At 38.8% G+C, this 16,376-nt stretch overlaps 1 protein-coding gene across 1 annotated transcript; it reads right to left on the reverse strand.

Annotated features, from left to right (window-relative positions):
• Nucleotides 1-1,639: 1,639 nt before the first annotated feature.
• Nucleotides 1,640-14,593, reverse strand: ddx20 (DEAD (Asp-Glu-Ala-Asp) box polypeptide 20). Its single transcript, XM_036578722.1, has 11 exons — nucleotides 14,354-14,593; nucleotides 12,746-12,840; nucleotides 12,453-12,621; nucleotides 11,743-11,857; nucleotides 10,671-10,813; nucleotides 10,408-10,546; nucleotides 9,520-9,578; nucleotides 9,318-9,400; nucleotides 8,570-8,675; nucleotides 4,533-4,634; nucleotides 1,640-3,676 (listed from the first exon to the last, which is right to left on the reverse strand). Exons 1-11 carry the CDS (start codon nucleotides 14,547-14,549, stop codon nucleotides 2,484-2,486), a joined length of 2,400 nt encoding a protein of 799 aa, XP_036434615.1. The 5' UTR covers nucleotides 14,550-14,593; the 3' UTR covers nucleotides 1,640-2,483.
• Between the last annotated feature and the right edge of the window lie 1,783 nt (nucleotides 14,594-16,376).

The raw sequence follows: 16,376 nt of genomic DNA on the forward strand, positions 1-16,376 counted from the left end.
ATATTTTTCACTTCCTCTAATTGCCAGAAAGTGAGAGGTGGGATGGGAGGTCGTTGACTGATTGGGAAAGCTCGGCCTGATTACAGGTAATCAGTGCAACAACACTTCATCAAGCGCTATCATTATTGTGAGATATCTAAATGTGGTGGGTGCAGTGGAGACTCTGATTGCCTTCCAGGACATTTAAATATATTTAAACAACCTACATGAAACCCTCCTGAACAACGGTGTTTAAATAGTCCATTTAAAGTTTACTCAGTTACTCGTTACTCAAGAAATAATGTCAACTGCTGTACTGCAATTATGATTAATCATCAACAAAAGTAGCAGTGGAAAATCTTTATTATTAGGCAACTATATAAATTCACTTTTTGAAGTGATCATTAATTTTAAATGACCCATGAAATAACAGTCCAACACAGTCCATAAAACACTGAGCAGTGCTTTAAACAGGATTACCAGTTTGTCTGATGAAGAGGTATAACAACAACTACAGAGCATTTCAAAGTCACAAACGTGCATTATATGAACGTTTACTCTGATGGACTCTTGGCTGCTCCTGAAACGATATGTTACATTGATCTCATCATTACTATTATATATCAGACCAATGGGTAACATGGTCTTTTGGCACTGCTGGTCAAATTACATGTTTTGGGGATTTTATAAGTGAAAGTAAGTCAACACATCCACTACAGGGAACACACCTCGGCACATTTTAACATACAGTTACTGCTTATCTGCAGAGTTTAACAAACAAAATATAAAAAACCTAAAATGTAGCATATGCCAATATTATGGCACATTTTGTTTTGTTTTTTTTTTTCCAGCATGTTAAACTCAACAAATAAACAGAAATTGTGCTCTACAATTTGCAGAAAAATACTGTATTTAAGTTTGTTCCTTGCGGAGGATGTGATAACATCGTCACAAAACATGTCTGTTTTGCTTACAACGGTACATCACAGAAACACCAACTGGTCTAACACATTATAGAAACAAATGAGTGCGTTTACATGCACCCAATAATCCGATCATAATCTGAGTTCTGCAGTTATCTGATTATTCTAATGGTAATATTAACAGCATACTCTGATTTCTTAGATCGGAATAAGGTCTAGAAATCTGATTCAGAAATCCAATAAAGAGAGCTGAATTTTAGCTCAGTAATCAGATTTCTCAGTGCATGTAAACTCTTACTCTGATTTCTTTTGGATTTCTCAGTCTGCGCATGTGCGAAACAGACTGCTGTACCGGAAATAAGCAAGCGGCGTTGCAGCGAGACGGCAACAAAACACTTTTAGAGCAAAGCTGAAACCGAATACATTCTCAACGAAATGACAGATTTAAATATTCTTCATCTTCTACATAATATGTGTTCATAATCTCAGGTAAAGTGGCGCAATGTTTAAAAAAAAAACAAAAATTAAAAAAGCTGTGGCAATTACGTCAGGTCTTCTTCTGTGAGTTTATTGGCTGGTTGCAAAGCAGAAATCAGATTACTGCCTGACTCATGTAGACCCGGACTTTTCCCATTATCTGATTACTCAAGTGCATATAAACAAACACGATCGTATTACTTACAAAATCTGACTTTGTGTAGTTATCGGATTATTAAATGCATGTAAACACACTGAGATCAATCTTACATTAAGCATCTTTATTTGATATTTGGGTGGTTACAGTCTTTCACTCACTCTGTATATTGCTTGGCAGACATGCATCAAACCTCATCAGATTTAAAGAACTCTTCCTTTTAGAAGTGTGACTAAGAAAAAGATAGCTTTGAGAAAAATTAATTTAGACCATTTTCCTCTTGCCTTTGATGTAGTTGAGCAGTCAAGAAAACATGTTTGGACCCCAAACCTCGTTTCTTTAGTTCAGACACTGGAACAAACACTGGAACTAAACAGTCACCCACACAGCCAAAATCACTTTCCTTCACTGCTTTGGCCGCCATTTCAGACAGCACCGATACAGGCATTCACAAAGTAGTCTCAAATCAGAGGACTGTTCTTGGATTGAGTATTTATGATCATTGAGTCATTGTCATAAAAACTGATTCCAGAGCGGCATTTCTACTCTGTGAATACAGACCCTGTTGTTATAAATGGCTGCCCCCAGTGTTCAGGTTTTGTTCATTTTTATAATTTACAGTAAGTCATACTGTGTCCTAAACCACACTGACAAGACTGCACAACCTCAGTGAAGAGCTGGATGCAGTTTGAGTGGGTCAAAAGAAGTTCTGATGTATTTTGGAGATGATTTGGGTGACTACTGACTTCTAGCGTTTGTTAGCAACATCAGCCTTGTAGCTCCAGCGCTAAACTAAAAAAGTGAAATTTGGACTTTTTGTCTGTTCAATTACTGTCTGTGGTAAACGAAAAAATGGGTAAATCTGATTTTTTGCCAAACTTTCTTTAACTCTTATTTTTCAAGCCCCCTAGCTGACCAAAGTGCAGTATTTTTGCTGTTTTTTAATTTCAGTGCTTCATCATTTCCATCATGTAGACTGTGTTCATGCGGTACGCAGCTAGCCAGTTATATGGTGAGTGGTAGTAATAGGCTGGGCTGTAATACTCCTGCCATGCTCTGTAATAAGCTCTCCAATAGTCCTGTTCGTCCTCCTCCTCTTCCTCAGAGTATTCCTCCTCCTCATCCTCCTGTCTTCCTGTGTCCTTCTTCCATCTGGCCACATCTGCCTTGGCTGCCTTCCCTGCCCTCTTTTTCTCAGGCCCTGATTTTAAACGCTGGTTATGAACAGCTTGAGACTGATAATGAGGATGATGAGTCTTTACTTGAGGCTTGGCCTGATTTGGCCTGGATTTGACAGGCTGTTTTGCTGTACTGGCTTTAGACGGGGATGGTTCCGTAATGTGCTTTGGTGCACTGTGTAGCTGTGGTTGCCTGTAGCTGTTCTGCTTCTGTGGGGCACTGGACAGCGAGCTGGATGCCGAAGCATCCGTTTTCTGTTCAGTTTCCATCTCTGACTCACTCCCTGAAGAAGAAGAGCTGTCAGATGTCAAACTAGAAGGCATACGGCAAGAGGTTGAATCCACGGACCTCTGAGATGGACAAGTGATTCCGTCCAGTAAGCCATGCTTTTCATCCTGAGGATATGGCTCAACTTCAGCAACATGATTTTTATACTGACCATTAACTGTAGTGGTTCTCTCGTCACGAGCTCCATACAGCCTTATAATTTCAACAGATCTACCAGGACCATTCGTCATAAAGTTCTCAAAGTCAGCCACAGCTTCAGCGAAGGACATTGGTCTCTGTGCTGGGGGCTTAAAAGATGGAAGGGGAGGGATTTTGGGCAGAGCATCTTGCATTTCTTGTCTGGTGAGAGCTGATGAAGGCTCCACGTTTGGGTCGGGGGCTCCTGCTTTGGGTGAAGCCACTGAAGCTTCAGTACCCACAGCAGGCTTTTTGCTCTTCTTCCGGTCACTGCTAGGTGGTTGGGTCTTAGCTGGACTGTGATGCTCAGGCTGGTCTTTAGTGGAGAGTGTGCGCTGAGCCTGTTTGGAGGTTTTGGAGGCTGCTGGTTCAGATGTGGCCCGTTTCTTCCTGTCCACTTTGGGCTCAACGGAAAAAGAAAGGTCAGATTTTGAGGGAGGCTGGACAGTAATGTCCCAGTCACACTGCTCCTCCATGAGTCCGGCAGGGATTGGATCTGAGTAAAATGGACAAGACATAAATAGAGACGGAAATCAAATAAAATGCAGCCCACTTGGAAAAAAAAGGATGCATTGGACGTGTTCAAACAAATTTCACCAGTGAAAATGTTCATGTGAACTGTACGGTTTCTACAAGAGACACAAACGATTTATAATCACTGTTTATGCAAAACATCAAGACAGGACACTACGTCACAGGACTTCTCCACTACAGGTTTGAAAGCGCTTGAAAACACAACATCCCTCTCCATGTGCGAAACACAGCAAAACAACAGAAGCAGAAAGATTAAGTCTAAGCTTGCACTCCAGTGCCATCTGTTGCCTCAGCTTTTGATATAATGCATAAATTCGTAAAAAATAACAGTGCAAAGGCAGAAAGCAAAGCTGAACAATAATCAAATTTATTGCCTTGTATGACCAACCATTTTCTGTTGTTCGGAACCTTTGATTTTGTAGCACATTTTGCAATTTTATTTTATGTAAACTGTTAATTTATTGTCAGCTTTTTTCAATACTGGTTTCAGTTTTTGGTTTAGTGCATCATGAATTTCAATTTCAGTAAAGAATTTAATTTACTAACTGAATTTACTTTTTTTAAATGTGCACATCGTTTCCACTTTCATAACATCAACACAATCATTGCTGCAAGTAGATAAACTGAAAGACAACTGTGAACAAAGAACCTGTGCTGATGCAATATCTTTCACTGATGTGGAAGCAATGTACAATTTAAATCACATAATTTAAATGCATCACTTTTGCTGCGACACTGCAATAAACTAAGAATAAATTTTATAAATAAATTAAACAGCTAAGACACGACTTTGGGTTATACACCAGCAGACCAGTTACCTGGTAATTGGTTGAGATGCAGGCTGCACTTCTGAGCGATGGCCATCATTTTGTTCTCTTCTTCTCCATGACAACAGTAGGTCACTGCAATCCCCAGAGTGCCTGAGACAAAAGCACAGTTTGCTTTTCACTTTCAAATCAAATTAGTCAAAAATACTCAGAGTGATTTGATTGTTTCTTGCCGTCTTTTGTTTTTGTAAGGCTCAACAAATGTCACCAATCCAATTAAAATCAGCTTTACAATGTACTCGCGGTGAAGTCTACTGAGAGGTGTGAATGCCACGCAAACCAAAATGAATAAGATTCTTTAGTAATACAGCAACAAGTGTAGATTGTTAATCTGCACTCTCACTGTATAATGCATTTCACAGCAGCCAGCTGTCACTAGTTCCCATAGCATGCCAGGACAGCCGCAGGATTAGTGTGTTCCACTGCTGCATTTCGGAACCACTCTCATTAAATGTGGCTACGACAAAAGCTTAGCACCAGTAACTGAAACATGCCAAGTATTCTTTGACTTGAATTACCATCAGAACAACTGCTGACTTTGAACAGACTTTAAAAAGACATTTGTTTTTAGTCACAAGCTATGATTTTTTGAAAAGCCGGGGATCTTGTAGGTTCACTATTTGTAAGACTGCAACTATATTCATTGTGACATTATTTCCCATCATGCTCCTGGTGGAAATTTACAAGAAGAGAAACTGAATAACAATGAAGAAGATGAAGCAGCTTTTGGCCACAGCTGCCCTTGTGTGTGCAGTGGTTTGTACTGAAAAAACAGCCAAAAAAATAATTTCTGTCCACTGATTTCCTTCTCCACTCTATCATGGTACAAATGCGTAGACACGTCAAAGAGACACTCTTGCTCAGTCCACAACTCTACAAGTTTCTCCTCCGTTTGCACAATCCAACAGATCTCTCTCTCCCTCTCTCATTCCGCCTCTCTCCCTTGAATGTGACCTTGAATGTAATCATGGATGATGAGAATTATAAGGACCGGGCCTGGTTAAAAAAATATCCGAGGCAACCTCAGGCCAGGCAACAACTCTGACCTTGCTTGGTTGCTCACGATGTCCACGTCGCTATTCACGTGAGCCAAGACTAAAAACCTATGATAATATTAAACAAGCATGATTTTATCAGCACGTAAAGATGAGAAAAAAATCTGACTTGAGACAGCCATCCTTACACCAAATGACCAAGATGACAGGAGTTCACCACAACTCCAGCAAGACTCTCATGATTTTATTTAAACATTGGAAATTTGTCTGCAACCGTGAAATCGTTTGAAAAGTCGTTTGGTGTAAGGCCGATATTAGTGTTTTAGACCTAAGTAATACTAGATTGTAATGGTGTAACAATTTCTTTTTACTAAAAAAAAAAAATAGTATATTAAAAGTTAAAATTGGTCGATAAACCCCTTGGTCACTTCCATAGGGCTCTCATTTAATGTATTTCATGGAAACTACTACAAACTCCAAACCTACATCTGGCTTCATGCTATCAGAGTGACATGGATGGGAAAGGAGGAGGGTCTTATGCTCTGCATACACTCATGCTCAAATGACTAGGTTTACTTTTTGAAGTCACTTACATTTTAGAAACTACATTTTTGGTGCTTATTTGTTATTGGAAAAAAAAAAACTAACAATTTTACCTCAGAGGAAAAAAATTGTACTGACCTAAAAAAAAAAAAATTGTACTACACCCATACTAGACTGGTGAGGTTAGTAAGGAATTCTGGACAAATCAATCCCTTACTTACCTCAACACATGAGGGTTTCAAAGAACTTGCCTTGGTAAAGCTGCACTATGTTATACATTTTTGGGGATTTAGAGACCTCTCTAGTAGAAATGTGTAATTGCACGCAACACACAGAAGAACATTCTGTAACATCGCTTGTTCTTTGGACTCTTCCCAGAGCAGATGAACTTGATGACTGCGAGCATATATGAAAGTATTCAAAGAGAACTCGGTCAAAACTTGGTGAAAGATATTCTGAGGATGTAAGTGACTGATCTACTATTGATCTACTATTGTCATCATATCTTCATCAATAATGTTGATTTTGCATTAGAGACCTAAACATTGAGCCAGACCTACTTTTTGAGCCTGTGTATGATGTTAATACATAAAGATGTTTGACGTGGTCTGAAAAAATCTTGTGTAATCTGACCCAAAGCCTCTGACGTTTAAGCTACTATTTCAGGTTTTACAGATTGACTCGCTGCAGTGCACTGACACCATATTTTAGTGTTTTTTCCCCCTGACTCAGTAATGCTACTTCCTTCAGTTTACCAAAAAACTCTTACACAGTGCAGCTTTAGCCAGGCCATTCACTTTCTGGACCAGAGCTGCCCAAAGTAGAAGATTTTATATTTTAATTTGTTTTAGAACTAAGCACTAACATATAGTGTGATATTAATACTACCTATACTATATATATAGTATATGTATGGTATATACAACTATATATATATAATATTATACAACATCTATGATATTTGACAGCATACTGTTGTTCTTAGCTGCAACAATATGTAGCTACCTGGTACAAATGACAAAGGTAGAGCATAACAGATGCTGGCACAGACACAAAGAGAATTAAAGACCATTGTGAATATCTTTTCACTGTGAAAAATCGATTCTTAGATGCATCGCGATGCAGACGTGAACAATTCTGAATCGATTCACAAATGTCAAAAATCGATTTTCTAAATATTTAATTTATAACGCAATGTTGACGGAACGCAAAAGGCAGAACTTGGAAGTGGGTAAGTGCAGCGCCCGGACAGTCTGTGACGGCACACAACAAAAACACACTTGGATGAGTGAGAAATCCGACCGGCTCCCTCTGCATTAAAAGCCAGGTTAGGTCAGAAGTCACAACACAAATGATAAGAAGAGCCATTTTGTCCTTTCAACAAAAATCAAACCACCTTGGGAGCCGCATTTAATGTCCAGTATGTGTCAGTATGTGATAATGTCCTAGTATAGGCTAAACAATATAAACGAGAGCGCAGATTTACTTTGCTCCGCTTTAAACTTTAGCTTTAGCTGCTTTCCTCCCATCTCTGCCAGAAAACTGTTCCTCAAAACTAGAGCAGTTTCTTGTAAAATGTCTCTCAACATCCGGATGTCTTACAAGGCTGAAGTCGCTTCTCATTCTCCAGTTTCTTGTTCGAATTTTCCCGTTTCACCTTAAATTCTGACTGACTCGCCGAATGTAAATGCGGCACAATTTAAGGTGGAACAAGAAAATTCGGAAGAGAAGCGACTTCATCTTTGTGACTTTTTACTGTTTGACAGTCTCTCGTTGCAGATTTAACGTACCAGGACACCAACTGCGCTGCTTATAAATGCGAATAACGCATCGTTGCTAGGTGACCTGCAGTCTGCACGCCGGTTCTCAGTCATTGCAAAACAGCTCTTTTGCGCTATGCTGCACACGTCCCATCTCGAAGATATTTTACTGACACAGCGACCCCCCCCACCCCTCTCTCTACAACGAGACCAAAACTAAAGTTATAAAAGTCACTAAACACGGGTAGGGCGGCTGTAACGTGGTGCGTGGACATCCATCACCACTGGATCTTATTTCATCGTAACTGTGCATTTTATCGCAGATGAGTGGCAGCAGCGTCTGATGTGCTCCAAAGGCAGTGAATCAGAGCCTTCAAGTTCACTTGCCACATCACTTCCATTTGATTTATTAATAAAAGATATTGGAAGTAAATTCATTATGGATCATTACAAATACTTTGCTTTAAAACTACCAAGTCCTCACACAGTGAGAAAATAGAAATGATGTACAGAAAAAAAAAGATGCATCGAGATGCATCGTTAATCGTTTTATAATCGCATTGCAGCCCTCTGAATCGTAATCGAATCGTGAGGTGCCTAGAGATTCCCACCCCAATTTCACTGAATATAAAGCAATATATTTTAGGTTCACCTGTTCAGGACCCTCAGCTGTGGACAGGACACCATTCTTACACATACACTTCAGCATTACAAAGGAACACACACTGACCGAAGCGTCCTGCACGTCCAATCCTGTGCATGTATGTCTCCCAGTCCTGAGGAACGTCCAGATTAATCACCAAATTCACTTTCTCTGCATCTATACCTCGAGAGGTCTGAGAGAGAGAAAAAGAAACATTCATTTACTTCACCGTTTTAGCTACTAGACCTGAACAGGCTAAGGGTTTCTTAACCTGATGGGTCAGGACACCCGATACGGTTCCAGGGGGGTTGCAAGAGTGGTGCTATGAAGACACATAAAACACAGAGGAAATAAGTCTGATGAGTGGCTGGTGAAAAGATTGATTTTGCTTTGCATTGAGGTGACGTTTAACCTCAATAATCTGCAAACCTCAGAAGCGTGAGCAAACAGAAAACATAATGCCAAGCTGTGCAGTCTTCTTTCTGAAAAATACTAAATGCAGAAACGTTCCTCAGTCAACACAGTGTACCTTATCACTCAGAGCTGCAAATAAACTAGTTAACTAGCACAGGGCTAAAGATTTGCGGTTTGTGTTGAAGTGCTGGCTAAGGAATGCAGGTCCAGTCACCCCATTAAGACCCAAGACTTACAAGTTGATTTTTCTTCTGTAATTTCTGTAATGTGTACACTTGTGTGTGGGGCAGCCTGTAGGGGTAGGGGGGGGAAGGGTAAGAGGGTTGTTGTGATATATTTTTAACCCTAAATAAGGCCACATTCTGAAAAAGATTAACAACCTCTAGATTAGCCTTGTGTGTGTGCGCATGTTTCAACTTACTAAGTCAGTGGAGATAAGAACTCTACACTGATACTGCTTTAGCTTAGACATCGCCTCTAGCCTCTGTTCCTGACTCAGGCTGCCTGCGTGCACAAACAAAAAAAAGTTAAATTATACAGTCAAAATACTTGCAAACTACCACAGAATTCACAATTACATTCATTCAGCCTTGTTTAAAAAAAAGAGCTTAAGAAAGCCTCACCAGAGATGCAGACTGAGGGCAGGCCTTTGGAGGAAAGAACATCAGCCAGATGCTGCGCTCTGCAAACAAGCATATTAAATTTATCAATATAATTTTTTCATTTTTCTTATATCAATTCATTTTTTTCTTTTCTGATACCAGTAATAAAACCTTGAGAATATGGGTTTCTCCTCTGATTTTTTTGATATTTTACTTCTTTTAAAACTTAAGTTTTATAAGTAGCTATATGAATTGAAGCACTTCACATCTCAAAAAAGGTAACATTACACAAAAATTACTATAAAAAACATTAACTCTCAGTTGGAAATAATTTTGGAGTGTTTATATTGGTCCAATATTGTCAACATGAATTTAATGAATTTAAATGCTGATATTTTAAATTCTGTAAAATACACTAATACAAACAAATAAATAAAATCAACACAAACATAAGCGACAACATTTACACACCTTTCTTGAGTACTTTTCATTAAATAATCTGCAAGCAAACAAGCCTTATACTTCATTGGCCATTTGCACAATATGACCGATGCCTCTCGGCCAATCACAGTAGTCTCTAAACATTAGTTCGTTAGTAAATTAATCAGACTTATTAATCTATTAAAAGGAGGATGGTGTTATCCTTTTACTTGTTCAATGAAATTTAAAGACCTCTAAAAGACCTCATGTAAAAGACACTGAGCCCTCGTCAGCATCTAACACTGCTCTGACAGAGACACCGTTAGCTCCACTGTTCACGTTAGCATTAGCTCATCTGCATTACTAGTAGATACAACATTCTCATATACTCTCTTTGGGGTGTGGCAACATAATAGCACAATCATATAACAGTGAATGATGTGAATGTGACAATCAGTGAAACTTGTATGTATGTATGTAAAATCAAACCTTGTGTGCAGATTGGAGAAAACCAGTGCCTGGTTAAAGGGAATTTTACTGAACAGTTCCAGAAGATTCTGCACCTTTTCCTCAAAGACCTTATGGGGCAGAGCATGCGAGTGCACCAGCTTATAGTACTGCTTCAGGCCTGCAGGACAAGAGAGGGATGAGAGAAAGACGGATGAAAACTACAGATCTATGTTCAAACTGTTTATTCTACATACTAAACAACCTGCTCTGTGAGAAAAAGTCAGAGAGGAGCTGTAGCTCACCGATGAGTCCGGGGTCAGTGGGATTCAGCCGCACGAATGTTGGTTCTCGCATGTATCTGCACAAGTGCTGTGCTAAGGATTCTGGGTAGGTGGCAGAGAGTGCCAACATCTGTTTATTCACTGGCAGAGAGGAGAAGATCCAGCTGAAAAACAAAGAAAGAAAAGAGATTTACCCAAAAGCTCACTGGATTTCACAGCAGTCTGGGCAAATGTGGGAGTGATGTTGCTTCACGTTCCAGAACATGTATAATGAAAGCCATAACTGTGCTGTTCAACTGTAAAGCCCTGGTTGCAACATGTATAGTACTGTGCGAAAGTCAGAGACCAACCTTCATTTATTCAATCTCAAGTCAAAACGGCCATTAATTTATTCATTGTTCGGGGTGAGGAAAAAAAAACGACAGAAAACTACATAGAAACTTCAAAAACTAAATGTACGTAGTATTTAAATTGCATAGTATGTCCACTGTTTTTCCCTTGTATTCTTTTTGGGAGGCTTGCTTGCAGTTTTTCAAAGTAATCTGCAAAGTAATCTCCAAAGTCTTAGAAGTTGGTTGTACTTTCTTCCTCTCATTATCCAAGAATCAAAAGACATTCCGCGAAGTTGAGGTCTGGATTGTGGGGTGGTCAGTCCACTGTTCTGAGAACACCAGCAGCTTCTTTTGCAACTTTCTTTTTATGTTTATTTCCTTCTTGACAGCTACATATCTTTTCAGACTCATAGTGTTGAGTTGTGTTCTCACAGTGGAAGGATGGACAGAAACACCTGTGGATTGTTTCAGATCTGAAGCAAGAGTGGAGCTTGTTTTTCTCCTCTCTCTCAAAGATGAAAGCTTTAAGTTCTATTTACTGGATAGTGACAGTTTTTCTATGTATTTTCTATTTTTTTTTGCTTATTTCCTTTGACTTTCTCCTTCCTTATGCAAGTGGATTATCTAATCTCCTCAGAAATATCTCCTGAAAAATGAATAACTGACCATTTTGACTGGCAAGTAAGAGAATGAAAGGTCATCTCTGACTCTGATCTCTGAAACAGAAACCATGTAACTGTTTATAAGTGCGTGTCTCTCACTTGATCTGCTCCTGGAAGCTGCCCTCCTCTAGCAGCTTATCTGCCTCGTCCAGAACAAACAGTCGGATACTCGCCGTCAGGAGAAGCCCCATCTCTATCAGCTGCTTTATACGACCTAATACAACAAGAACACCACCATCAAGCTCAAAACACAGCTCTTCAATCAGTCCAGGGGCCCCTGGTCAAATTACAGGCCTTGTTGATTTTCTAAGTGAACAAATCCTCTACAGAGAACACATTTATGCACATAATAATGCACAGGTACTGTTTATTTGCTGAATTTGACATATGGGGGGGGGGATAAAATTTGCAAAACTGCACAATTTATTTTGTACATTTTACATTTTTCCCCCCAATACATTGGACTCATGGGGAAAAATAAATATCCATATATGGAAACTAAACTGAAAAACAGCCTGTTTAGATTTTACTGCTTTCCTGGTGCCTATAGCAGATTAGCCCTGCCTATTCACAATGAAGTTACAAGGAGTTTCAGACCACTTTGTGAAGGAAGCACAATACAGGACAGCCAATCAGACCAGAAGCATATATATATACTATATATATTATATATATATATATTTATATATATATATTATATATATATATATATTTGGAAGGGACGAACCCACGGAGACCTCCATGTGAAGCGTCTGTCTTTAGCCTATATTGTAAAGACAAACCCAACTCCCTCTTTTGTGTAGACTAACCTGGTGATCCAATAGCGATGTGACATTTCTTCAGATGGAGTTTGTCCTGACTAACAGGCCGACCACCAATGAACACATGGCACTCCAGTCCCTCCATGGCACTGCCTATTGCCATGACCACTGCATGGATCTGTACAGCGATCTCTCTGGTTGGTGCCAGTACAAGAACCTGAGGCAGAATGTCAAAATTAATTAATTCTTTCCCCCTGACATTTTTAAATCTATGGAAAATACAGTGAAAAAAAATGATCAGAGTTTAAATTTGGGAATTTTAAATAAATATGGTACACTACCTGAGTGGCAGCATTCTCCAGCACCAGAGAGTCCAGAGCAATGGTGGCAAACACACAGGTCTTTCCTGTGCCAGATTTTGCCTGAACAATAAGATCTAAAAGCAGAGAAACATCCTCATCAAGCTAAAATCTAGGCCATAAGCTTACACTCACCAAAGTATATGGATTCCTTAAAAGTAATGAGCCCAAAGCCCATAATAAAAACAAATATTGTTCAAATCTAAACATGTCAATTCTTTTGGAGCAAGTATCTGCTAATACCAATATGATTCCAATATCATCATGCATCCCTTGTTTTATGCATTATATGTTGTGTTATTTTGTGTTATTCACTCTGCAGAATAGCAAGTACCAGATTTAGCCGTTTTCCCCTTGTTTATGCTTGTCTTTCAATAAACATGGTTGTTTGCTTTAAGGGTATAATTACACACACAAAGCACAAGCAGAATATGATGTTGAATAAACTAGTTAGAAATAATTTTGATCTCATCCTATAGCGTTTTAAGGTCTATCTACAGAGGCCCACCGAAATTTTGCTTCAAAAATTTAGCAAATTTGCACTTTAAATCTTGCTTTTGGTTTTATCTCATTTGTCCACAGGTAGTAACTAGTTACATTTACTCAGACACATGATGGATCTGTACTTTCCTGAATCAGACTACTATATGCTTTCTTGTTACAATTTAGTCACTAATTTCTTTTTGGTGCATAAATACATCGTGTTAAGTCACTGACAGAGTCTGTGCTTTGCACTGCAGAGCTTAAGCATTTGATTTTAGACTAAACGCAAAGAGAACAAACTTTAGCTCTTATACTTATAGATGTACTAAGTCTGACCATAATTCTAGAAATTATCCAGTGCTTAAAGGGGTACTCCACCAATTGTTCAAAATTTCCAAATAATTCAGTCCTTGAGATGTAAACAGAGTCATTCAGAGTGGTTTGATATTAAATGCTTTATTCTAGAGAAACCTACTGAGTCAGACTTGTTCACAGAGGTGGTGACAGGAACCAGGCGTCCAAAGCATTTAATACCTCTAAAGGCTCCCTCACAGAAAGTTTCTACATGAAAAAGCGTTGAGGAAAAAAAACAGTGCCCAAGAAAACATTTTCAGATATACAACTATTTTAGCATCCTTTTCAACATTACATATAAAAACTCATTGGTGGTTTTTGTAAATAAAATGGTTATATTTGTTTTGGACACACTGTAACTCCTGGTTCTGATCACCAACACTGTAAAGAAATCCGAGGCAGCAAATTTCTCTAAAACGAACCATTTCACCTCAAACCACTCTGAACGGCTTTGCATCTCATTAAATTTTCTAGAATTTTAGAAAAATCGGTAGAGTTCCCCTAAGAGTAGTCTTTTGATCACCTACTACTTCAGCACTTCTATTTTTCTTTTTTAAACTGCTATTTTTACTTTACTTGAGACATTTCTTGACAGAAATAAGACTTTGTGTCAATACTATCACACATGTTCTCTTTATATCACTTCCTGCCCTCAGTGTGAATAAATGTGATTAAATCTGAGTTTATAAGCTGTGCTGAAGACGACTGTTTGCTGACAGAGTTAACGCTGGAGTTATAGAGATTTATAACTACCCAGTCCACACCGGCCCAGAGGAATCGCTTTCAGCTGGATGGGCGAGGGTCTCTGAAAGCCGGAGGCTGACAGGCCTTCCAGCACAGGCTTCGAGAGGAGTAAAGAACTGAACTCGACTCCATCAGACAGTAGGACATCGTCTGTCCGTGTTCTGGTGTCTATCTGATGAGCAGCTTGTCTCATGGACGCAGCCATGTTCCCAGCAGCCCGCCTGCCTCTCTGCTCCGATTTGTTAGTGTCTCGCTTATTCGCTGGTGTGCAGAACCAACACAGGTCCTGCGCCCTCTGCTGTACAGGAGAGTAACTAGAGGTGTCATTCTTCACTATGTCCAGAAGATGGCGATAAACAGACACTTTTAATTTTTTAACTTAAGTGTCTATTGTGCAGTAATTGCACATTATGAGAATATATATTCAGAATACATACATTAAGTATCTGCAGTTAGCCCAAGTTACATTTTGTTGAAGGCAGTATTCAGAATGCAGTTACTTTTTTACATTTTTAAGAGAATACTTTCAGAATACTCACTCATACCTACTCATACACAGTAAAGAAAGGAAATATATATATATACAGTCTTCAAAAGAAACACATCAATGCTTTTTTATCAACAATCATAGAAAAACATTAGGAATTTCAGGACTATAAGGAAATGACCTATTACCTATATGTCTTAACAAGATGTATTCTAAATGTATTCTGAATACATTACTTTTTATGTATTGGAATACAGTACGTTACTGAATACATTTAGGACAGCACATTCAGTATTCAGCCATCACTACTTCTTCAAAGCATTTTGTCCAACGCTGTCAACAGTTACATGTCAAACTGAGTTTCTATGTGAAACATTAATGGACAGTAAAGGGGAAAATGATAGGAAAGAGTACCATCCAAATAAAATCAAAATGCCTTAAAAAAGCAACAGATTTTTTTTTAAGTGCAAACTTGTCAATGTAGATAAAGAACATATAAAAAAGCCTCTTCCTGGAAATTTTTATTATTACAATTAAGTATATATAAAGTGTTCATCAAAAAATAAAATGTTATTAAATAGTAATATAGGGCCTTGAAGAAAAATACTTATTTTCAATTCTGGAAAGAAATCAACCCCAAAAGAAGAAGTAAACACATAATTCATAAAACATGTGTTCACTGGATTCTGTGGCCTCTTTACAGAAGATTTATGCTTCAGTCACATTGAAAACTTTACTCAAAGCACCAATAAGAGTGGAACATCTATGTAATATTTTAAAAAACAGCTCTTTCATTTAGTTACCAAAAAACTCCACATGGCAGATGCTAAAGTTTGAATTCTGGTGTCTGTGCACATTGATTTGATTGTTCTGTATAGATCTGGGTTCTGTCTCCATTCTTCGGTATTCCACAATGCATGAAAGAATAAACAAAGATGGATACAGATGGCTGACAAATTAAAGGAAAAACCAACATGAAGTGTCTTAGTAAGATGTCGGGCCATTACGACCTGCCAGAACAGTTTCAAAGTGCTTTGGAATAGATTCTGCAGGTCTTTGGAGCTGTATTAGAGAGGTGGAACACCATTCTTCCAAATGATACTCCCTTAGCTGAAGTCTTGATGATGGTGGTGGAGAGCACTATCTAACATGTTTGTCCAAAATCTCCATAGATGTTTAATTGGGCTGAGATCTGGGCCAAGTATAGCATATGGTTTACATCATTTTCATACTTTTTCAAATCATTCAGTGACCACTCGTGCCCTGTGGATGGGGGGAGTTGTCATTCTCAAAGAAACCACTCCCATCAGGATAGAAATGTTTCATCACAGGGTGAAAGGGATATGTCAGAATAACTTTATATTGATCTGCGGACCCAAACCATTCCAGAGAAAAAGCCCCCCACAGCTTAACAGAACCACCAAACTCTGTCACTCTAGGGGTCAAGCATTCAGGCCTGGACCTTTGTCTCAGTGTATGCTGCACATGCACTTAACCATTTGTGGAGAAGATGGTGAAGATTGCCCCATTTCTTCCCACATCTCT

This window comes from Colossoma macropomum, unplaced genomic scaffold (assembly GCF_904425465.1).
Source record: "Colossoma macropomum unplaced genomic scaffold, Colossoma_macropomum, whole genome shotgun sequence".
NCBI lineage: Eukaryota > Metazoa > Chordata > Actinopteri > Characiformes > Serrasalmidae > Colossoma > Colossoma macropomum.